Below are 23,787 nucleotides of genomic sequence, written 5' to 3'. Positions count from 1 at the left end.
GTAAGAGATGTGATTTGAATGCTGTGAGACAAAGCCTGATACAGCTGGGCTCCAGCTCAACTCACCTCATTTAAAAAACCTAACCAACTCAAAGGAATCACTGTGGTCCGCTAAAGGAGTTCCAAAATGCAGGCTTTGTGACGTGCAATAAAGTTCAAACCGTTATTTCTTGTTTAGTGTATCTAACGGCTCATGAGACCTAGTTTGGTCCTATTTCGATCTGAGTTAACCTAAAGTGGGTCAAGTATCTGTTTGTTTCCTGGATGACGAAAGACCCACACTGTCGCCCGCCATCCTGTTTGACTGGGGTCAGTAAGGGGGACCACAAAAGATCAGAAAGTTTGATGGGCACTGTACAAGTACAAAGGGGAAAATACTACAACCTATAATACATACATTGGTGGGTATAAACCGTGGTCCCTATATTGTGGATATTTCTTAAAGGATGCATAAGAGTATGGCAGTCACGCTATTTACTATTGTATTCCGTCCCATTTACTTCCTGCTGTTAATTAAATCATTAACAGAAGCAGGAAGGGCACAAAAGACTCCTTGCAAACAAAGTCCCTTTATCAGCCGGCCCAGGAATTGGTGTCTGAGTGGCTGACAGGACAACCACATTCATTAGGCATCCCGTTCTTTTTGTGAGAGAAGTTTTGACACGGAGCTTTGATTGCTGTGTAGGTGACTTTATCCTATAGCTGAACATAAAGGGCGAAGACAGTTTGCGTTCAGCACTGAATACACCCTGACGTCCCATCGCTACACACACTGGACCCAAACGCCATCCACATTTCACTGGGAACACAGGACGCCGCGGCCTCCGGGCTGTGCCAGCAGAGGCTGTCTGGGCCTCATTTTAATGAAGGCAGACAAAGGGGCTCTCCGGCTCCCACATGCCTCTTGAAAGGCCCAGAGGGAAAAGAAAGACAGTAGTAAAACATTCTTCCTTTGTCCTTTCATAAAGGGTGAGCTTTCTATTTTTCACAGACCACTATCTCATCGACACCACAATGACTTAAGATCTTTCACAGGCAAACAGATATAACACTATACATGGCTTCGATGCACATGCTAAAAAAGTGCTTAACCATATCCTTACTCAGCAAGTGTTGAAAAACAGTGGAATTTAGAGAAAACTTGCTCCAGCAGCAATAAAAGGACAGTGAACAGAGATTGATAGAAAGGCAGTATTTCCCTCTATGTGGCTACTATTCTACCCTGCCTTGCATAAAGAAAAGCTAATTGTGTTAATTGTGGGTCAATTCCAAAAGTACATATGGGGGATTTGCTACGTACGAAGTGGGACAAGGACAAAAGCAGAGCCGAGTGTGGGACTTGGTAGTAACAGCAGGCAGAACTGATCGGAGAGAACGGTTAGGAGGCTGTCGCGTGGGTCCGATCACAGTGGCACAGGGGCTGTCCGAGGAAGGAGGTAGTGGGGTGGAAACATGCGGAAAGCTGCAAGGACTTCAGTACAGGGACAACCGGCGGGGGACGGATCTGCTCAGACTGGATCGCATCAGAAATGGCACCAGGTCTCCAGAGCGGATAACTCGAGACGGTGCCAGCAATGCCATTCACAGACAGCGCGGCTGGGGGAGCAGTGGGCAGGGGCGACGCCTGGCTTCAGACAGGCTGCTTTCCTGGAGGGAAAGCGAAGCGGGAAGAAGATTAAACAGGGACGTAAGACTAAGAGAACGCAAAGAACAGTTTGAGAAAGAGTCTTCAAAACAGGGTTCACCTGAGAGGGCTGATGGTCTACAGCGTTAAACAGCATTAGAGGGGAAGAAAGAAGACGGTGCTGCTGGGCGTGGGAACAAGGAAGCTATGGCTGGTCTTTGGATGGTGCGCCCTCAGCAGGGAGGCAGAGGATGCCACACAGGAACGGTGAAGGAGTAACTCCTATCATAGAAGGTCCCAAATCCAAAGCATCACTGACCCCCCTCTTTGACTCACTGCCACTCCATCTCATCGTAGTCGGCCCTGTGGTCTCCGTCTCCCACATACGACACCGCGATCTCCGGGCCACTCCAACAAGGCCCGCATTGCTCTCCTCTGGGAAACTGCTGCCTCCCCCCCAGTCTTCCGGGAAACCCCTCCTATGGCTTCTAAGGCTTTGGATGAGCGCTCCTCAAAATACCCGTGGTGAGGAGATGGTCCTCACCCCCCAATCCATGGTGAACCAAGTGTCCTCAGAAATCCAATAAAAATGAATTGCTGTTAAAATAATTACATGCTTTGATGCTGCAGAAATGTCAAGTTACTCTGTTTTTAACCGCTACCTTCATGGCAGGCTGGGAATGGTTTGCCCACAGAATGCACTGGAATAGCTCTGATCTGAAATGTTCTGGTCTCCACTGGCCTCTTGACCGCCCACCCTCTCCCTGGTTTATTCTTATCTACCTACATTCACTATGTTCAAGCCAAGTTTGATGGCATCTACCTTGTTTCCTTAGGAGTTTTGCACTAGCTGTTTCCTTTACTTAGAACACCTGGCTCTGCATTTTCCTATAAGATAACTTCTTCTTGTCAATCAGGGCTCAGTTCAAATGTCACCTCAAAAAAGTCTTCCTGCACCATCTAATTTAGAGTTCATAACCCCAGCACTTAACATTCACTCCAAACGTTCATCACCTGGCTTCATTGTTCTTGCTGAACTTTATGTTTATTTTTAGCTGGATCAAGAAGAAATACTTTCCCATTGTCCCAGCTCATTGTAGGCCGCTGGCCCAGGCTGAAGTCACTCTCCTTGAGGGCAGGAAGTTGCTCCCTTGAACAGAAGCCTCAAAGGGCAGGACCTGGTCTCTGCACTGTTTACTGCTACATCCCAGCACTTAGAATAGCTCTGAAAGGACGTAGATGCCCAATAAAAATCACTAAATTAAAAGGGAGAAATGAAGACTACTTTCTTGGGAGGTTAAAACTGTAACAGGAAGGAGAGATTTGGGGGTGGGTTGGGGTTGGGGGTAATACAGTGGAGGGTGGGCGAGACAGAAAACGTAAGGAGAAAAATGAACTAACAAGAGTGGCTCACGCCACAAGCACTCGGAATTCCTGGGGACAACGTCACCACAAGCAGAGACGAGAGGTGTCCTGGCAGAGGAAAAGACTTGGCGTGGGCCCTGAGAGGGGACACACTTGGTAATTCAAGAAGGGCATTCCAGGAAGTGGGAAAAACACAGGCAAAGGAACAGAAAAGGTAGTTTTAAGCAGAAAATGATTTAGGGGATGCAACATTTATTCAGCATTTTATTATGAAATATTTCAAAGCATAAGATTTTTAAAAATTTATCATCTAAGTTTCCAGAAACTTTTTCCTTTTTACTGTCTACGTTCTTTAAAAAAATTCACATTTTAGCAGTTTCTCACATTTAATAGCAACTGGCTTCCTAGTGTTCCTTCCGCATCCAGAACAAGGCGTCTTCAGTGGCAAGGTGGGGTTGGGGCCATCTACTCTGGCTGACAGAGTTATCTTCTTGGTAAGAAGATTAATCTTTGTTACTAGGAAGAACTCTGCATTGAGGAAGGTCAAGGTCTGGTCCCAGCTTTGGCAGTAACTCACTTCCTGCAGGCAAATCACTTCACCTCTGTGAGTCTCATTTTTACCTTTAAGGAAAAAAGGGAGTTGGACCACAGACCTATAATTAGGGTCACCACGTATTTTTTTCTAAATATTTTATTTATTTAGTTTGAGAGAGAGAGGAAGGAAGGAAGTGAGGAGGAGAAAGATCGATGTGAGAGAGAAACATTGATTGGTTGCCTCTCATATGCACCTCAACCTGGGACAGAACCCACAACCCAGGCATGGGCCCCGATAAGGAATCGAACCAGCAACCTTTCCGTTGGCAGGATGATGACCAACCGACTGAGCCACACCAATCAGGGCAGGGGCACCGCGTATTTTATTATCTAAACAAGCTCCTTTGAGATTCCAAGAGGGTAGTATTCTTAAGTTTGCCAGAACGGACATAACATTGACCCCGATGAAATGAGATTTACCATCACCTTACTCAGGTGCTTCCTCCCCCTGAGGTTCTACCTTTCTCTGGAAACACTCACAGCCCCCCTGTTCATGTCCGATAGCTGGCTCGGTGCCTGGCACACCCCAGGTCCTCACCAAGGCTTTGCCCCACTTCCTTGGGGCGAGCTTTCCTGTGTGCTCAAAGCTATTGGTCTGCTCTCATTCAGAGCCACTGTCGTCATGGCTATGGAGCTGTCCTGTGCCGAACAGCTGCGCCCTCCCACTGCAGATGCCACACCGCACTGCATGCGTCCCCAGATGGCCTCTACTGAGGGCAGTTTGTCAAAGAAGGTAAATATTTAGGTATGAACCCTATTTTTTTTTAAATTACTTTTTATTGATTATGCTATTACAGTTCCAATTTTTTTCCCTTGGCCCCCCTCCACCTAGCACCCTCTACTCCCTCAGGCAATCCCTGCACCATTGTTCGTGTTCATGAATGATACGTGTAAGTTCTTTGGCTGCTCCATTTCCTATACTGTACTTGACATCCCCATGGCTATTCTGTAACTACCTATTCGTACTTCTTAATCCCCTCAGCTCTGCACCCATTCCCCCACCCCCCCTTCCATCTGGCAACTATCAAAATGCTCTCTGTATCCGTAATTCTGTCTCTGTTCTTCTTGTCTGCTAAGTTTGTTTTTTAGATTCAATTGCTTATAGAGTTGTGTTTTTTGCCATTTTATTTTTCATAGTTTTGATCTTCTTTTCCTTAAGTAAGTCCTTTTAACATTTCATATAATATTGGTTTGGTCAAGATGAACTCTTTTAGTATTTTCTTGTCTGGGAAGCTCTTTATCCGCCCTTCGATTCTCAATGACATCTTTGCTGGGTACAGCAATCTTGGCTGTAGGTCCCTGCTTTTCATAGCTTTGAATATTTCTTGCCAATCCCTTCTAGCCGGCAAAGTTTCTTTTGTGAAATCAGCTGACAATCTTGTGGGAACTCCCCTGTAGGTAACTAAGTGCTTGTCTCTTGCTGTTTTTAAGTTTCTCTCTTTATCTTTAACCTTTGGCATTTTAATTATGATATGTCTTGGAGTGGGCCTCTTTGCATCCATCTTTTTTGGGACCCTCTGTGCTTCCTGGACTTGCATATCTATTTCCTTCACCAAATTAGGGAAGTTTTCTTTCATTATTCATTCAAATAGTTTTCCAATTTCTTGCTCTTTCTCTTCTCCTTCTGGCACCCTTATGATGTGAATGTTGGACCTCTTGAAGTTGTCCTATAGGCTGCTTACACTATTACTTGTTTTTTCGGATTCTTTTTTCTTCTTGTTCCGATTGGTTGTTTTTTGCTTATGTTCCAAATCATTTATTGGAATCTCAGCTTCACCCACTCTACTGTTGCTTCCCTGTAAATTGTTCTCTATTTCAATTAGTGTATCCTTTGCTTCTGACTGGATCTTTTTTACATTGTTGAGGTCCACTAAGTTCCTTGAGCATCCTTATAACCAGTGTTTTGAACTCTGCATCTGATAAGCTGCTTATCTCCATTTTGTTTAGTTCTGTTTCTGGGGTTTTGGTCTGTTCCTTCATTTGGGCCATGTTTCTTTGTCTCCTCATTTTGGCAGCCTCCCTGTGTTTGTTTCTATGTATTAGGTAGAGCTGCTATGACTCCCTGTCTTGGTAGCGTGGCCTAATATAGTAGGCATCCTGTAGGGTTCAGTGGCACAGCTGCCCCACCACTGAAGCTGGGTTCTAGAGGTATGCCCTCCATGTGGGCTGACTACAGCCTCCTCTTGTAGTTGAGCCTGATTGCTGTTGGCAGGTCAATGGGAGGGATTTACCTAGGACAGCCAGCTGCAAAGATTGGCTGTGACCACTTACCACAACCCTCTACCCTCCAAGGAGGATCAGCTGTGGAGGGGAAGGGTGGTGGTGCTCCAACATGGTCTGTAGCTGTCCACTGGGTGTCCTGGCCCTGGGGTTTCCTGGGTGGTGCAGGCCAAGTTCGGCCCCCACCTGTGTTTTGTCAGGGCCATCCTGCCTAAGTTATAAAATAATCTGTGATGGCTGCTACTTGTGCTGGGCTTGGAAATTCCTAGGCAAAGCCAAGCTGTCAATCTAGGCTGGCTGCTGCTAGTGCCAGACCTGGTGCTCTGAGACCAGCTGTTACTTGTTTGATAGAATTTAGGATGTAGTTACGCAGGAGCCAAGACCAGCCATTCATATGGAAAAGCAGCTTGAGTGGGTCAGTAAGCTGGGTGGGGCAGAGTCCTGGGGATCTTCAGGGTGGGTCAAAAAAGTGTTAGCCAGGTTGACGGAGTCTCAGATATGGCACCAGCTTGCCGGGTTCATTGGTGGCGGGGGATGGGCAGGGCTTACAATGGCCTCTGTTCACCTTGATGCCAGACACTTCAGTTTCTCCCTGTATACCACTGGCGCCTTTCAAGCTGCTACCCCAGTGCTGGAGCTCAGAGGCAGTGAGTCTGAGTATGTGAGTCTGTTTGTGAGTTCTTTAAGAGGAACTGCTTGGGCTCCAGAAGTTTCTTCCACCAACCCAGTCCCTGATGGTTTTTGCATCCAGAAGTTGTGGGAACTTATCTTTCTGGCTCTGGAACCCTGGGCTTGGGGGCCTGGTGTGGGTCTGGGACCCCTTGCTCCTGAGATATCCCTCCTGAATTTTTACCCACCACATGTGGGTGAGGGACCAGCACATTCCATGTCTGTGCCCCTCCTACCAGTCTGGATGGATGTGATTTCTTTAATTCCATAGCTGTAAGACTTCCGTTCAACTCGATTTCTGATGGTTCTGCGTGATGGTTGTTCTACATTTTGGTTGTAACTTTGATGTGGTTGTGTGAAGAGGTGAGCCACATTTTTCTATACTGCCGCCTTGGCTGGAAGTGAACCCTATTCTTTTTCAAATCAGAGAATGAGTAGCCAAACGATACATGTAACTGGCCTGAAGTTCTATAATTATTCAAGGCCAGTGTGGTGGTAAAAACCCTCAACTAGATTACTAATGAACCATATTAACTATGTATAAAAGAGACAAAACATAATCTCCTACACATTTTGCAGATCTCAGAAGCAAAGAAAACATTATGCATGGACCCAAACTCTGATTGCTCAAAACCAAGTAGCTCAGAAATGACCCGGACATTTCCAAATATGACATACAACTTGCTACACTTTTAAAACACCCTACTATTTTTAAAGGAAAGTGAATTGCCTGTAATTTATTTTCTTTCAACACCAATGGCGATTTTATGTCTTTGCCTTTAAAAGTATTTGTACAGTTATTTACTTGTGAACTGTAATTGAATTGGTGGTGAGGGAGGGGGAGGGAGTCACTCCCTCTGCCCCTGTGCCCTTTCTGGAATGTTCTGTTCCTATTAATTAAAGCACTACAAATATGAGTCATACCCATGAGTTTATGGGTGGCATAACTAGATATTCTGAGAATATTTCTGACTGAGGAAATGAACACCCATTCAGCCCATGAGTAGAAGGCAGGTGGAGTGTCCCAGGGAATGATATAGTCTCGGTGTAAAAGAATGAACATGTCGCTTCACTCCCTACTCCTTTCAAGCAATCTCAGAGACAAGTGGTGACTGCATAAATTATAAACAGACAGTCAGGAAGAACTCTGCTGACATGTTGGCAAGGCCTGAATGAAAAACAAACAGTCCTTATAAACACAGAGAAAAGAAAAACGCAAAGCAAAACCGATACTTTCAACATTACTAACTGAAAGTGATGAAAGGAAATCTCTAGTTTCTGAGAATTTTCTAGAACATCTGGACAAGCACTGACCTCCAAAGTATTTAAGACACTTTCATCCTTTAAGTCTTTTAAAATGCAAAGCTCAGACACATGAGTATTAGACTCTTTTTAAGAGAGGTTTGCCCAAAAGAAGTCTGGCACTGTCTTCACTGGCCAAGGGGTCTAATCACTTTTTAAGTTGACAAAATGCCTTCTTCTGCCTTGGGCATGGCCGTGTCTCCTGCTGGTCACCTGCACACACCAGCAATCACCGCACCCTCCCAGTGCCCCCTCCCCAGAGGGGCAGACACAGAGGGCATGTGTTGGAATGTCTCCGGGCTTTTCAGCAGTTTCAGTGCAAGAACCCCAGGACCTTAGAGAAAGGCATGTCTTTGTCATATAAACAAACGTATATGAAGCCCCTTTTCTTATTCATTCACTCCGTTAACTCTCAAGTTCATTTGGAACCCTTGATTTTGGCTGTTTTCATCAAACCTTAAATGTCTTTACCTAAACCTGTCCTTCTTGGGCTTCTCCAACCTTTGAAATGTTTCTAGTGCCAAGAGATGTACAATTTTTTTCATGTTTTATATAAATGAATTCTTTCTAATTTTAACCATTTTTTTAATGTACGTCTCTCATGACCCAGGCCTACTGTTAAATACTCTTAAAAAGTGGACATATTCTTTGGGTTTAGTTTCGCTAGGATTTTGCCAAAGTCTTGGGATTACTCACCAGCGGCTGGTCTGTTTCAATCATGGCATGTGGGAACCTTGGAGGATGTGGGTGGGAGATGTGCAGAGGGACGCTAGAAGCCAGAGAATTAGGGAATTTCTCCTTCCCTCCACAGATCCCCCCTCTGACCCAATGTGATACCTGCTTGTAGTAACTGTTCCAAGACCAGGTCTCCAGTTTCCAAACAAATAAATTGGTCAACTATTTCTAAGTAGAACAAATCACAAGAGTGGACTTGAAAATGAAGGCCCCCTCCCTTCGTCCCAGGTGAGGATGGACTTAGCACTAACTGCTGATGGACCCCCAGGCACCAACAGGATGACCAGTTAGCCCCCACATACACTCTGCACGGGAAAGAGGATCCATCAATACATTCCCCCAAATGAGTGTCTCCTGAGAGAAACTGCTGGGCTTCTTGCTGTCTGGCTGAAGGAAGGTGGTTGAGAAAAGAGTTCAATTTCATTATCAATGAAGACGTATGGCCTATACACTCAAACCAGCAGTTAAGTCATACTCCTAGGACCTATAGGTCATATTTCTTTTATCAACGATTAAAATAAAATAATTTTTAAAGCACTCTAAACATAAAATCATACCACCTAAACAACAGCAGTCCCCCTGTATCTGCAGTTTCTCTTCCTGTGGTTTCAGTTACTTGGGGTCAACCGAGGTCTGAAAATATTAAATAGAAAATCCCAGAAATAAACAATTCATAGGTTTTTCATTGCGTGCTGTCCTGAGAAGCCTGAAGGAATCTCGCACTGTTCTGCTCCGTCCCACCCTGGATGTGAATCATCCTTTTGTCCAGCATGTTCTCGCTGTACATGCTGCCTGCCAGTGAGTCAGGTGCTAGGTGTATTGTAAGAAGGTCAACAGCAGCCTAGCACTAGGTCCCAATGCCCGCGCCATTCAGCTCACCTCATCCCATCGTGTCAGCCTGGTGTCGCCTCACATTCCCACGAGGGAGAGGGTGAGTACAGTACAGTAAGGCATGTCAAGGGAGAGACCACATTCACATAACTTTTAATGTAGTATATTGTTATAATTGTTCTATTTTCTTTATTGTTAGTTGTTGTTACTCTCTTACTGTGTCTCATTTGTAAATTAAAACTTTATCATTCGAGCATCCACCAGGGGTCTTGGAGCATATCCCCGGAGGATAAGGGGAGACTACTCTACAATGCATCCATCGGGACTCAAGAGGCAAAAATAATACCCATCTCTCCAAACACTGAAGGGCTCACAATGAAAAGATGAGCACCTGTACAAACCAGCCAGACCCAGAGCCTGGCGCATAATAGGTACTCAACAAAAAAATGAAGAGTAGCTATTGTTCGCTGTTGCCAGGGCGTCTGCAGACCAAGGGCAATTTCTCCCCGCCCGTACTCACTGTGTGTCCGCCCCCAGCAGCATCTCCACCTTCTCACTCGCGTGGTTACTAAGGACCGTCAGAGTGAAGAGGTGACTGGCGGAGTTCTGCCTTGAATAAAGCATGGTGGAGCTGTTCTTCCCCGGAGAAGAATTAGGCTCCTCATGGTCGCAAGATTCCACCATCAGCTGGTCTCGTAAGGCATAATCATTGACGTTGTAGCTTTCCTCACTGTAAGGAAACGGGAACAGAACCTAAGGATTCAGTGGATAAGGCTGTGGCACCTGTACCACTTCTCAAGTCACATTTTAGGGGAAGGTGGTAGAGTGGGAGGCAAGAAGAAAACGATTTATTTTAAAATATGATTTGGAATCTAAATTATGTCTACTGATTGTGAATCAGTATGATCCTCCCAATTAGATCTATTAGTTACTATTTTTCTGTAATGCTAAATTGTATAAAAACGTATAAGCCGTCCAGTCTTCACTTTAGAGTATCCTGGAACTGTTAGAAGTGACACATGCACGCTTCATGATCATGCTCGAATAAGTAAGTGTACTTCCCCACCCTGCCTCCATCGTAAGAATGAAGAGGGAATCCCAAAACGTTCCCACGTTCTACATAACAAGGCCTCACTCCCAGCCTCCAAACCACCAGGCTCAGGAGGGGTGAAGAGACCCAGAGGTCTGCTTGTTTCTGGCAAGACATCCTTCTCTCTAACACGCACAGCCTCACCACCTGCTTCAGAAACCAGCAGGACTAATCCCTCTATCCCTGCTTATGCCGGTATTCATCATTCCCCTGGAATTGCATCCCCTAGCACCGCTAACCTGGCCCTGCCTCCCTGAGCTTCTCGGCTGGTTCCTGAATCCCTTGCACTGTGCTTTCTGATAATGCCCCTCATTTAGGAAAGCCAGCTGAACCTCCTAAATCCTCAGCCTCCTCTCTAAACCCTCCCTTTACCCTCTTGCCTTAAAAGAAACTTGACTCCCCTAGAGAATGCTGCCTCACCAGAAAGGCTCTCTGTCTGCTTGCTTCTTGTTGCTGCTTCTAGACAACGTCACTTCCTCCTCCTGAAAAGTCCTCAGTTTTGAAGCTCATGCTATCAGTCTCCCCCTGCCTGGCACAGCCATTCACAGACCCCTGGAGCACTCTTCAACCTTCCTCATGAGTTGGTTTAGTTGCTGGTTCCCTTTCTCCAGCCCTATTTCTTTCTTGAATTTCCAGGTAGCAGAGCCTCCCCTGACTTCTCCTGTAAAGATCTTGTCCACTGCCCTACTTCTGCCACCCCTCCACTGCCACAGCACAGACATTGTCATTACTACAAACTGCAGCCTCTCTGAAATTCCAATGTCAACTGTGACTAACCAGCACTGCCTGTCTCTCTGAATCACCCCTTCTCATCAATCGCAGCAATTCTTCAGCCTACCCATGCCCATCGACTCACCATCGTTCTCCTGTCCTTAACTCCTTTGTGTCTTCTCATTCACGCTTACTGACTTACCCTGCTTGGATTTCTTGGTACCTAGTTATAATTGCTCCTTGCATACACCCTCCTCTCCTTGAAAAATCCCACCCTGTTTAGATACCGCTTTCCCTCTACTATGAATACATACCTTTGCAGTTAAACGTGGGAGAGCTCAGTAAATAACTGGTGAATAACTGCATGACTGCACAGTAAATTCAAATATATTCTAGGAGCAATATCAAGTTGCTATCTTATTTAATAATAAGCATAAATGTATGAACTTAGGGGAATAAAGAGAAAGGAAAAATCCATATGCCCAGTCAACTATACAAGGAATTTCAGAATAAGGCATTTGCTCAAGATTTCTTAGAATTTCTTTCATTCAGTGCTGGACAACCGCCTGTCAACCACTCCCTTGTAATTCTCCTTGAAAAACTATCATCTTTTCTAAACTTTAGTTTGATAGATTGTCCCCTGAAAAAAAACAAAACCCAAAACCAGCAAACACACTTATCATACAGAAAAGCAGAATACTGTGTTCTGATCACGCCCCTTGTTGCTAGGGTAACAATCTGTATTATGGAAAGTTCACAAGGCGAGGTCATCCCCAAAGCTCTCCTGAAACTGCTCACAGACAGGATACAGAACAGTTTCTCACATCCAAATGGGACTTAGCAAAGCTCACACAGCTTTTATGGAAGGAGGAAAGAGAATGATACACTTCACAGACAAATACGGTTATACATTTAAAAGACCATGTTTACCAGAAACAATTTTTTTGGAAAGGCAGGAAAAGTTTATAATGCTTGTTTAGATATCTCAGACAAGGATGTAGTATGCCAGGACAGAAGATGTAACAATAAACAAACAAATAAAAGCGAAACCTCAACAACAAGAGCCAACATAAGATGAAGGAAGGCTTCCTTGCTATAGTCCTCTCTCTGCACCTTCTCGTTACTCTTGGCCCAACTCACAAGGCAAAAAGACTACCCGATAGTCAAAGACACTCATTTCCAGTTTAAATAATATGGTTCAGACAGAAAAATCCAAGCACCCTGATGCTGTGCAAATGGGTGTTTAGGTAGTACCCTAAACAATGACACTGAATAGGTATTCTTTGCATTTCCAAAGAAATAAAAGGCCAAGAAATGTATATGCAATAAAGCAATCACTCAAGATGACTCACATTCCAAGAAGTCTTTAGCATAAAGTAGTTTCACCTATTAGGTAGTCAGTCCCCAGTAGAATTCAAGACCAAGAGTTCACGGAAAACTAAGGTAAACTAGTATGAATAAACTACCTAAATGGGTTTTTTTTCTTAATTTTTAGAGTTTCTATTTTCCCCAGTGTTTGCCTAAATACAAATAGTACCAGCTATTGCATTTCATCAATGCTTTGAATCTTTGTCTGCAGGGGTAATTAGAGACAGAAGAAGTAGATAAATTATAATAGAATGTTTTTTATTGTTCTCTTAACTGATAACAACCTCAAGGCCATTAAGAGGTAGGGTGACTGTTGATCCAGTTTATGCCTGTTCTCTCAAATTCCAGTTTGGATCATGAATTGCAGCCACTTTATTCGTAGCTTGGAGGGTTCACCACCAGGTGTCTATTTCTACACATCTGCACATCTGTGTCACTGAATATGCCTGAGCAGGGAACTTGCCCACTGTTTTTGAGTGGAGTCCAACATAAAAAGCAGGAAATGTTTGCTTTTTTTTTTAACGGATTCAATAGCAATCATCCAATGTTATTAATTTTATCTAGAGCTCTAAACATCTTCATCACATAGTATATAATGTTTATAACTTCTTCACTACTCTTTTAATGAATTTAATATAAAATAATTTGATTTTATTTAATATTTGTCCTTGTCAGCTATTAGGCAAGCCCAATACAACAAATATTGAAAAGCAGCTCACTCTTGCTAGCCTGTTCATTGTTCATGCTCTTACACAAACACACACACTTAATCTCATAACGATTCCAAATATTGTATTTTCCCCTCTCCAGATCTGCCTCGTATTGAATGAAATTCCTCCTCCTAAAGTCAGTCAGCACCCACTATCTCTCTCTCTCATGCTGACACAGAGAATAAAGCATGTGTTAAAACATGTGCTTAAGCAGAAGGAATAGGGGGAATCCATAGCTAGATGCAGCGCTGTCCCAGCTTATTTCCCTCCGCTGCTTACTTGCCCGTGTCCAATAAGTAGAACACAGGCTAGGCTGGGCTGGGCAAGAAACCCCTTTCCTGAGGGAAGCTGATGCTAATCACACTTCCCCATGTTTGTCTCCAGCATTCAGCAAACATATGGTTTACATAGTCTGTGAAACAATCTGAATCATGTAATTAGGAAGTTAAATTGCTCAGAAAAAGGCAAATGGAAAAACCACCTTTCCTCGCATAGAGAAGTTTATATGTAGACTTCCTCTGATTGTCTTATATGTGCTCCAAGTTGACCAGCTGCTCTTCAAGGCTGTCTGCTCTTTGCAAGCCGGGCCTGCTATCGGGTGCAGCGATCAAGTCTATATAACTCCGTTGCTCTGAGGTGTAAACAAGGACTGGTCTCCTGGTTAAAACACACTGAGAGTCCTGTAACCTTTGTTGAGAATCCTTTCTTTTCTAAACAAGATAAAGAACTATCAATAGAGAACAGGATATGATGGTAAATTCTAGCCCAATTACTCTTCCCTCAGGAAGACCTTTTGTTAAGTAGCTCAGATAGTTTCGGGTTCTACTAAATGCAACCTAACGGCGTGGGTTGAAAAAATGATACACCTTATGGTGAACAGTAGCTTTCTTAAAGTGAGTATTATAGAGCACTTTTACCCTCTGTTTTATAAATTTCTATAAAGGTTATAATTATCTGTAACGGGCATGAATTTACTCCTTTTAAATCAGAACAACATTTGACAAGTGCATGCAACATATGTTTTTAAAACAGGAAAACTCCACATATGCTTATATACAGTAGGGAGTGTAGGATGACAGACACCAAACTCAGCTCAGCGCTTGCTCTGGAAGGAGGAGGAGGAAGACGGAGTAATGGGCAGGGACTTTAGGTGCACCTGCAGCACCAGACCAAGTTTTCTGTTTATAAAGCGAAGACCCGATAAACACGGCAAAGAGTTAGTGTCTGTTAGATATGGGCGACAGACATGCTAGTGTTTGAGAATTTTCTGTAAGTTTGAAGTATTTCACAATTCAAGGCATAAATACATACGAAAAAAAATTTTAATTTAAAAATAATAAATGCAGAATTGTGAAGGCTACCATCATTCCAGGTGGCTGTGCACACCTACTGGTATAGACGAAGGGACTATGGGACAATGGAAATTTTTCCCCCCACAAACAACTGATAATTTTCAGATGACATCAGTGACTGAAAGTATATTTACAAGGTGACAGTAAATTCAGTAACATGGCTGGGTTAGAAAAAAGGCTCTCCTATATATTAATGATACTCAGAAAAATCATAGAAGATGTAATCTTACTTGTAATAGCCACAAAACATGTAAAATATTTAAGGTGAAACTTAACCAGCTTCTGTTATTAAAAGATAGCCTTCAAATGCTGTACTTCAGAAGAAGGCCTGAATAACTAGGAAAGTTTGATATTACACAGGTATTAATTCTTCCTAGATTAATATACCAATTTTAACACAATCCAAACAAAAATACAAACGGGATTTTCTTGCGGGGTGGGAGGCAGTGGGGAGGAGACAGGACCAAGGTGATTTTAAAACCCCCACAAAAAATAAACATGGAAGAAGAGTCGAAAGGTCGTGAAAAAGAGTAAGCGTGAACTAGGTTTATGACCGAGTGCAAACACACTGGAAAGCCACAGAAATCCAAAGACAGGCTGGGGCGTGAGCTGGCAGGTGCATCAGCAAAGCAGAACAGCGTGCTCCCAAAGTGATGCCAAACACTTTCGGACACGATGCAGGTGCCGTTTCAAATCTGTGGGGAATGCACGGGCTAGTCAACAAATACTGGGACATGTGGGGGGAAATTCCTGAAAAAATACACAAATCTGGATCTCACTCTCACTCTGTAAGCCAAGGTATTTCCCTGGACCCAAGCTCTGGGTCCGTGAGTCCTGAAGAAGGGGCGGGGACAGAGCAGATCACCTGCTGGGCTCAGACCCACCTGGGCCGCCTTGTGACCAGGGTGGTGCTTTGAAACACGCAAATACCTGAGCGAGCGTTTCCACGGTAACCCTTCTTAGCAAACACCTTAAGTACACAATTAAGGATGACCAAGAATGAGAACTAGGTAGCCGACCAAGACAGAGCCAGGAGCATGCGAGGAACAACAGGAGAGGGGCAGGAGGGGAAGGGGAGATTGTAGAGGCCAGCTTTCCCATAACCTGCTGTCAGCCCCATGATATGTCATCTCATATTCTGCCTCAGCATTGTTCTGGAACTTTCTTTTACAGCTGAAATCTGACAGGTGAAAACCCAACCAGCACCCCCAATGCTCCCTTTTATAAAAGAGTTAAATTGAAAAGAGAAGATGCTATCAAGAATTACCCAAAACAAAACACATTTTTCTGCATATATTGTGGAGCTCGGTATGTCTTTTTTTTTAACCTATTCAGTAGCTTCCTTTCCCCAGGCTCTCTATTAAAGTTACACAGCTTCTCTATCTTGAAAAGACCTTTACTTGAACTTGCTGGTGTCAAGACAAATGTCTCCTCAGCCAGCAGCTGCGTGCCTTTTCACTGTCTCTGACCCTGTGCCTACAAGCCAGGGAAACTGTCCCCCAAGGCCACGGTGGCCCACACCCCACCAAACCCAACGGCCGGGGAGGGTTTCACTGCTCTTCTTGACATCTGCACTATTGCATTGGATGGTGTTGAGCACCTGCGACCTCCTGAAACTCTATCTTCCTCTTCTAATGCCTCTGTGACATGGCTAAGTCATTTTCTTTGGGGCCCTTCTCCAAGATCCTCTCCTAGGCCCTCTGGCTTTTCTCTCAGGGATTGGTTTGGGCTCTGCCATTCTCCCGGCGCACTGATCCGAGGGAGTACACGGGGTTTTGTGAGATCAAAGAACACGCTTCCTGCCGTCCTTCAAGACACATATGAGAATTCGTCCTCTGCGGATGTTAACTTGTTTCTCTTTTCCATCTGCAAATGTGATTTCCAAATCCCCATGTTTGATCTTGTGCTTAACTGGAACAAAAATACTCTGGTTAAACATTTCTGGGATAGAGAATATTGGACTATACTAAAATATATTTTGAGTTAAGAGATCAAAAGACTTTTCACATGACTGAAGTTAATTTCAATTTTAAAGGTTTGTGTTGGAATTATACAAACCGGTTTTTAGTGAAATAATACAAGATTTTAAAGTAATCAGTGCAGTGTAGCAGTTAAGAGTATAGACTTGATTTTGAATGTCTGTAGAAATCCCAGTCCTGTCACTCACTCACTTTGTGATTTCAGCAACTTACTGACCCTCTGTTTTCAGTTTTCTCATCTGTAAAATGGGGATACTACCAATCTCTTTGGGTTGTTGTGAAGATTTATTATCGTATGCAAAGCTCCTAAACTCATGCCTGGCTCACAGCCAACAAATGTTAGCTATTAAAGTGGAAAAGCATAATTAGAGCTAAATTAATAATTTGGCCAAGTGCTTCAATCAGCAAAACTAGGCGTGATATTTATTCAGAAACTGATTTCAAACAGCTTTTCTTGCTCAGCTCCTCAAAATAAGTCTGAAGACTAACAAACATGCCCCATGCTTCCTATTTCATTGTCAAGGATACAACAAATACTAGAGCTGAGGATCACATTCATCGGTAAGATAAGGATCTGTTGTGACTCACTGTGACCAAAGAAGATGGCCAGCGGCCCATGCCAGAACCACCAAGCCCCTATTCCTGTCACCACGGATCCCTGGATGCCACAACCTGGGATGCCCACAGGATGCCCTGAACCCCCCGTCCTGACAGAGAGGAGCGGGGCAGGTCCGAGAGCTGCTGGCAACTTACAGAGCTTTCCCCCTGGCAGGAAGAGAACTGAAGCTCTGGAGAGAAAACAGGCCCCTTCGTGAATTGGTAACAAAGTTATTCCAAATTACCAGAGTAATCTCCACATTCCAGTTTGTTTACTTCTACTGACCTCCTTGAATGAAAGAGGAAAATACACTGAATTTACTTTTTTCAGCCACAAAGTTATAGTGTCTCCTAATCAGTTGAGGGATGTTGCAAGAAAACCACTGCTACCAAAGTGTACACGATTCCCATGCACTCATTAAATAATACAAAGTAGGTCAATGGCTGTCCCCTGCTCATGTGCCATCTGACACGGACTCCTGACCCAGGTGGGGGGAGGGAAGGGGATGGAGTTCAGTACATTTGTTCCTCAGGCCATAAATCTAGGTCTGACCTCCCGGTGCACCACAACCTTCAGATGGATAGCAATGGCTAAAGGTTTCAAACTATTTTCTTAAACAATAAAATATTCTAGAAGCCGAGAACAATAATTTAATCTCGAGAGTAAGAAGCACAACGCTAGGAAAAATGTCCCTCAGCAGGTATCGGTCACTTGGCAGAGGCTATTCGCTGTGGTAAGAGCTTTATGTGCATTAGTTCATTTAATTCTCACAGAAACCCCACGAAGATGATGAATTATTATTCCCATTTTGCAGATGAGAATGCTGAGGCTCTGAGAGGTTGAGAGTAACTCGCCCAAGATCCCACGGCCAGGCTTCCAGCCCGGCTCTGTGTGATTCCAGACACCGATACTGTGCTTCTCAGTCGTGGCAGGGTTCCACATTGAACGGCAACCTCAACTCATCATACAGAATAGAGGGCACAATACCCTTACTACTCATCGCATGGAGGAATCAAGGGTGTGTGGGGAGACCAGAGATAAAGAGGGGGAGGAAAAAAGAGAGGGAGCTCTCGTTTCTCCCTCGCCCCATCTCACCATCCTGAATTTAGACCCTGCTATCACGGTCGTCAGAAATAACCAAGTTTTATGTTGCAGGAATAAAAGAGCTTTGTGTCAGTCTTGCTGCCTTTCCTTTATCCGAGATACTCTTTAAGTTGACTTCCCAAGGAAGGGGTTTATTCTTCAGAGGAAGAGAGGCAACACCAGGTGACTCCATTTCTGTAATGGGAAAGGCTTCAAAATGGAAAAACTCACAAGCCAGGTCGTGACCCTTTCCATGGAGCATACGCAGCTTTAAGCCACTGGGCATTCAAACTACGTGGGGAAATGCAAGTTGTAAGTTAACTCCCTGAACTTACGATACTGATCTGGTGGTATTCCACTAAAGAAAATCCTTTTTTAAAACCCTGAGGATTTGTAATGTGTCACAAAGTTTGAATTATGTCAATATACACAGTATTTATGCAAGAGGAATGAGGAAGTGAAAACCTATTGACTTAACTGTCTGCGCGGGAAGGAAGTGTTGTGAGGAGGAAACTCTTTTCCTTATGCTCTGACGCTAAACATCAGATTAGCTAAAGGAAGAGGAACGCTCACAAATGCAATTTGATACTAGCTCTAATCTTCTCCTACAACCTGTAAAACCATAAAAATACTCACTTAACAAAAACTTGCTTTGGAAAATGTGTTTACCAAGACAACCCAAAAAGGTACGAGTTTCTAAGATGTTTTTCCCAATGACATTGCAGGATGGGAAATGGTGAAAATATTCTACAAAAATGAAGTCAAGAAGTAAATAAATTGTTCAGAGAGGAGGCTCTAAAGAGAATTTTGGCTTTGCTGAGAGACCTTGAAACAGAGTCCTTCTTTCCCCACCTTAGTGTCCTTATCTGTAAAATGGAGGTAATGCAAGGCTGCTCTGACAACTCAATGATACACTGCATATACAGTGATGCACTGCATATACACGCTGAGCTCAGTGATACACTGCATATACAGTGATACACTGCATATACAGGCTGAGCTCAGTGATACACTGCATATACAGTGATACACTGTATATACACGCTGAGCTCAGTGATACACTGCATATACAGTGATACACTGCATATACAGGCTGAGCTCAGTGATACACTGCATATACAGGCTGAGCTCAGTGATACACTGCATATACAGTGATACACTGCATATACACGCTGAGCTCAGGGAACGGCATACTCAATAATACAGGTTCTCATCACCATTATTACTATTTCAGTTACTTACCCATATCACTACAGGGGCTACTCAAAACCATCACAGTTAAATCACTTATGGGTAGAGAACTCAGGACAAGAAAACAAATCCAAACATGATTACTCTTAGAGGTAACAAGACTAGACTGGATTTCAGCATTCTTTTGGTGCGGTGCCCAACACCCAGACCATGCCCATCCATCTGCCCCAAATGTGCCGAGGGGCACGCCTGTGCCGGGGGGAGCGAAAGGGCACTGCCACAGAGACACGCATGTGAACCCCAACTGGAGGAGGAAGACGGCCCAAAAGGATGCGGGTTCGAAATCTCTAATCACTTCGTTCTCCACTGAACCGAATACTCCCCACCCCCATTTATCCTAAAGGCAAAGTGTTAGTTCTTTTAAAGAGCTCTTCCCATTTCCCAAACCACTCATATGTTAAGTGGTGCTCTGTGGAAAGAAGGATTTCCTTGTTGTGGCTGGAAATATGATCTAATCTGCTGCTAGCCCCCCAAGTTCTTGTCCATCAAGCCCCAGTGTGCCAGCCCCTTCGTGCCGGAGCCAAAACAATCCTGGCTCTCCTGTTCCCCTTTATCACCCGCTGGCTTTCCTGGCCTCCCTTACAAGTCCTGTGACCCAAGAATCACCCATGACATGTAAGAAGTCCTCTGGGGACTGTCTGGGAAAGGTTTTCCTCTGCTGATAAAAAAGAAAAGCCACCTGAGGACAGAGCCCCTTGGCTCAGCCTCCGATTTTCACCCTAGCCTCCCATCTCTGATCCTGAAAGAAATCATGCCACCGGCAGGAGCCGTCTGCAACTGAGAAGCTCCATACTCGGAGCAGCTGAAGAATGGAAAGGAGCTGGGTTAGTGGTGACCTCTGGGCCATGGCTGACCACCCTCAGGCTTCAAGTCTGGAGAGAGAAGTGAATGCCTTTCATGTTTGAGCCACTGTTATTTGGGAATTCTGTTACATATAGCTAAAAGCTTTCTAAGAGGTCGAGTAGTATATCTCCCAATAGGAATACAGTGTGGAGGGTTTCCCCAAATCACCTGACTTCTTATTGTGTGTGTGTGTGTGTGTAGCTCAACTTTTTATTGTTTAACCCTCTGTATGAGTATACTTTTACTTGCAGCTCAAACCATTAGTTGACACAATAGTAGGAAACAAAAGCAAGCCCCAAAAACCTCCTCTGAAGAGCACAGCTTTGGAAATACAAGTCCCACCAATTTGGTTGTATTTTGTAGGTGAAACTCCAGAGGCCACATGATAAACCAAGTTCCAGATTTGTTTTTGCCAAAATTAATTTAAAATGTTTACTTAAAAAGGATTACATAATGGAGTAGAATGCAAAAATCACATATTTTTTAAAAGTAAAAGAACATCCAAAGACCATATTTTTAACATGGGGGTGAAATGGGAGGAAGCTGTCCACTGAGTAATGCATTCATTCAAATCGTTTGTATTTAATCATCCACGTGATTGGTTTGATACAGTTAGACGGGCATGAACAGAGTAAGAATAATAAGCCAGATACGAAGGCTACCAGGGCTGAAAGCCCCAGGTACCTAGCAATGGGCAAAACTGGGATGGGACCTCACCCCCCAGGGTGGTCTTTTCTCTCCTAGCATTTGGCTGGCCATGCAGTTTAGACCCCTGACCTTTCATATTGCTGATCACACGGTTCAGACCTTCTCCTGACCTTTCCTCCCCTGGTATGTCGCCAGTCATGTGGTAGACCCCCTTGGAGAAGGAACAAGGGGGCTGGAGAATAGCTTCATACAACTCTCATACCAGCCTTTGCACGTCCATTCCCTTAAGCATTAAGTCCCCAGGACAATGAGGTTCTGGTCCACATCAAATAGTCTTAAGAACAAAGCCTTGGGTCTGTTGACCACAGTGACAGAGTTTTGGTCAAACTGGGGATAACACATAGGCCTCAGTGGTGTTTCAGCTCCAGGCTCAGCAAAGCAGCAACACCAGAGGAAGCAATGCCAAGGCTGACACCAGGGCTGGCTGCCATGACTAATGACCCACCCCCCTGACCCTGGCACCAACCAATCAGTAGAGAACACGACCATGAAAAGACACTTCTGGAAAGCTGATGAATATTCTACTGAGATCCTCCCCTGACACCTCCCCTGAAATCCTCACCTTTGGAAGACAGATAAAAGCCTTTCAGACAAAGGACCTGGTGGGCACCTGCACTCCTGCATTCTCTCAGTCTCTCTGGAGCACACCCAGCCCTTCCCCTCTCCTTCTCCCAGGCTTGTTATCTTAGCCTTTCTCCTAAGCTCCAAAGGCCCTTCTTTTGCCTCTGTTAACATGTTTCCTGAGTCCACACAGCCATGCTGGCTCACTTCTTCCACTTCTTTTACTTCTTCTACCCCTGTGACTTTCTAAAACTGTCACTCATATTTGAGTCTTGGTGATGAATTCTCTTCTTAGCCTAACTCAGGAACCGAGGTCTAACATCTGGTGCCATTTGCCATTAATAGTTGACATTCAACAGATATTTACAAAGGCACTTTATGGGACAGGCAGCGGGCTATGCACCGAGGACGCAAAAGTCAACAAGAGATGAACACATGGTAACCCAAATGTTATGGCAAAGAAAATGCAGGGTGTTATGGGACCACAAAGCAGCAGAAATAAACCCACTCTAGAGGAATGGAGAAGAACTCCCACTGGGTTTGACGATTAATCTAAGAACTAAACAATGAAAAGGACTTTGCCTAGAAAAGGTCTGGGGTGGAGAGGGATTAGGGGGGCAGGGAGAATGCCAGGCGTGCCCAACCTTTGGGCGTCTCTGGAAGAAGAATTGTCTTGGGCCACACATTAAATACACTGCAACACGTAATCACTAAAAAATTTCAGAATGCTTTATGTAAATTTACCATTTTGTGTTGGGTAGCATTCATGGCCATCCTGGGCTGCATGTTGGACACCCCTGATCTAAGCAGAGAAAGAAACATATGCCAGGTCCTGGTGGCTAGAAAGGTGCTTCAGTGAGGCTTTATACTACGTGCAAGGCAAGACCAAGGAAGGGCAGTTTGCAAGGGATGAACTGTGTAGATCTGTCTTTGAAAAGCACACTCTGGTTATGCAATGTAACATGGACGGAGGGATGGTGGCATGAATCCAGTCAGACGTGTCTCAATGGCAAGTTCAAGGTGGGGTCCAAGGGCAGTGGCAATGTGAGAGAAGCAATTTCATGGGCTGCTTAGAAGAATAGAGATTGGCTGAATAGGGAAGTGCAGTGAGGAACAGGGAGTCCAAGTTGTCTTTCAGGTTTATTGGGGAACAACCAGATAGACAGAAGCCCTGGAATAGGCCCTGGAGAAGGACCACGTTTGAAGGAGAGACTTGAATGAAGACGACCTACATGACCACCCAACAGAGGTGTGCAAGTCACATAACTGTGATGACCCTCCTACATTATGAAAAATGGCATCCACCAGTGTTCAAAAAATAAAGGTGTGTTCTAGAATTAGCTTAAAACTTCAGTGACGAAGGGCTGGGAGACAAGGCTGGGTTGAACTGTGCCCTCCAAAAATATGTTGAAGTTCTTGCCCCGGTACCTACGCATTTGACCATATTTGGAAATAAGGTCTTCGTGGATGTAATCAAGTTAGGATGAGATGATTCTGGAGTGGAGTAGCTCCCATATGCAGTAACTGGTGTGCTTATATGTGGGGGGTAAGATTTTGAGACACAAAATCACAGGAGAGAAGAAGCTATATGAAGACAGAGGCAGAGACTGGAGTTCAGCTGCTACAAGCCAAGGAACCCCAGGAGTGCCCAGGAGCTGGAAGGAGCAAGGCAGGGTTCCTTCCTAGGGTGGCCCGCCAATAGCTCGACTTCAGACTTCTGCCTCCAGAACTGTGAGAGGATGGAGTGCTATTGCTGTAAGCCACCTAGTTCGTGGTACTTTGCTACGGCAGCTGTAAGAAACCAACACAGGGAGAAAGACTGTTTTTATCTGAAGAATAAATTGGAAGGGAAGACCTAAGCCAGATATAAGGCTGGTATATGAAAATAGTAAGACGGCAAACTACCTTACAAGATAAGTCTTTTGAGAGTTTGAACTTATTTAGGTCTGGATTTCAGTTTTCACACTGCAAAACCGGGAAGAATAATATTTAATAGCTAAGGTTGTATGCAGCATACAGTCAGTACACCGTAATGGATAATTATAAATAAGTTACGACTAAGCACGGATTGCACAGTATACTAAGTTACTATCCACTAAACTGTGAGCACAACGCAGCGATCGATTATGGCTGTGTCGGGTCTGACAGATTTTCACACCGTCGCTATTTCGAAGGCAGTGCTGGTTGACACTTC

At 44.3% G+C, this 23,787-nt stretch overlaps 1 protein-coding gene across 1 annotated transcript in view; it reads right to left on the bottom strand.

The window, feature by feature from the left end:
• The window catches only part of ARHGEF26 (Rho guanine nucleotide exchange factor 26), a 114,908-nt gene that overhangs the window by 8,315 nt on the left and 82,806 nt on the right, over nt 1-23,787 (bottom strand). Inside the window, exon 11 of the mRNA XM_024562881.4 lies at nt 9,860-10,069. Within this exon, the coding sequence (XP_024418649.2) occupies nt 9,860-10,069 (210 nt within the window). The remainder of the gene's footprint in view (nt 1-9,859; nt 10,070-23,787) is intronic.

Source organism: Desmodus rotundus, chromosome 2 (assembly GCF_022682495.2).
Source record: "Desmodus rotundus isolate HL8 chromosome 2, HLdesRot8A.1, whole genome shotgun sequence".
In the NCBI taxonomy this organism is placed as follows: Eukaryota; Metazoa; Chordata; class Mammalia; order Chiroptera; family Phyllostomidae; genus Desmodus; species Desmodus rotundus.
Note: the sequence above shows the minus strand (reverse complement) of the source record. Positions and strands in the feature narration are given on the sequence as shown.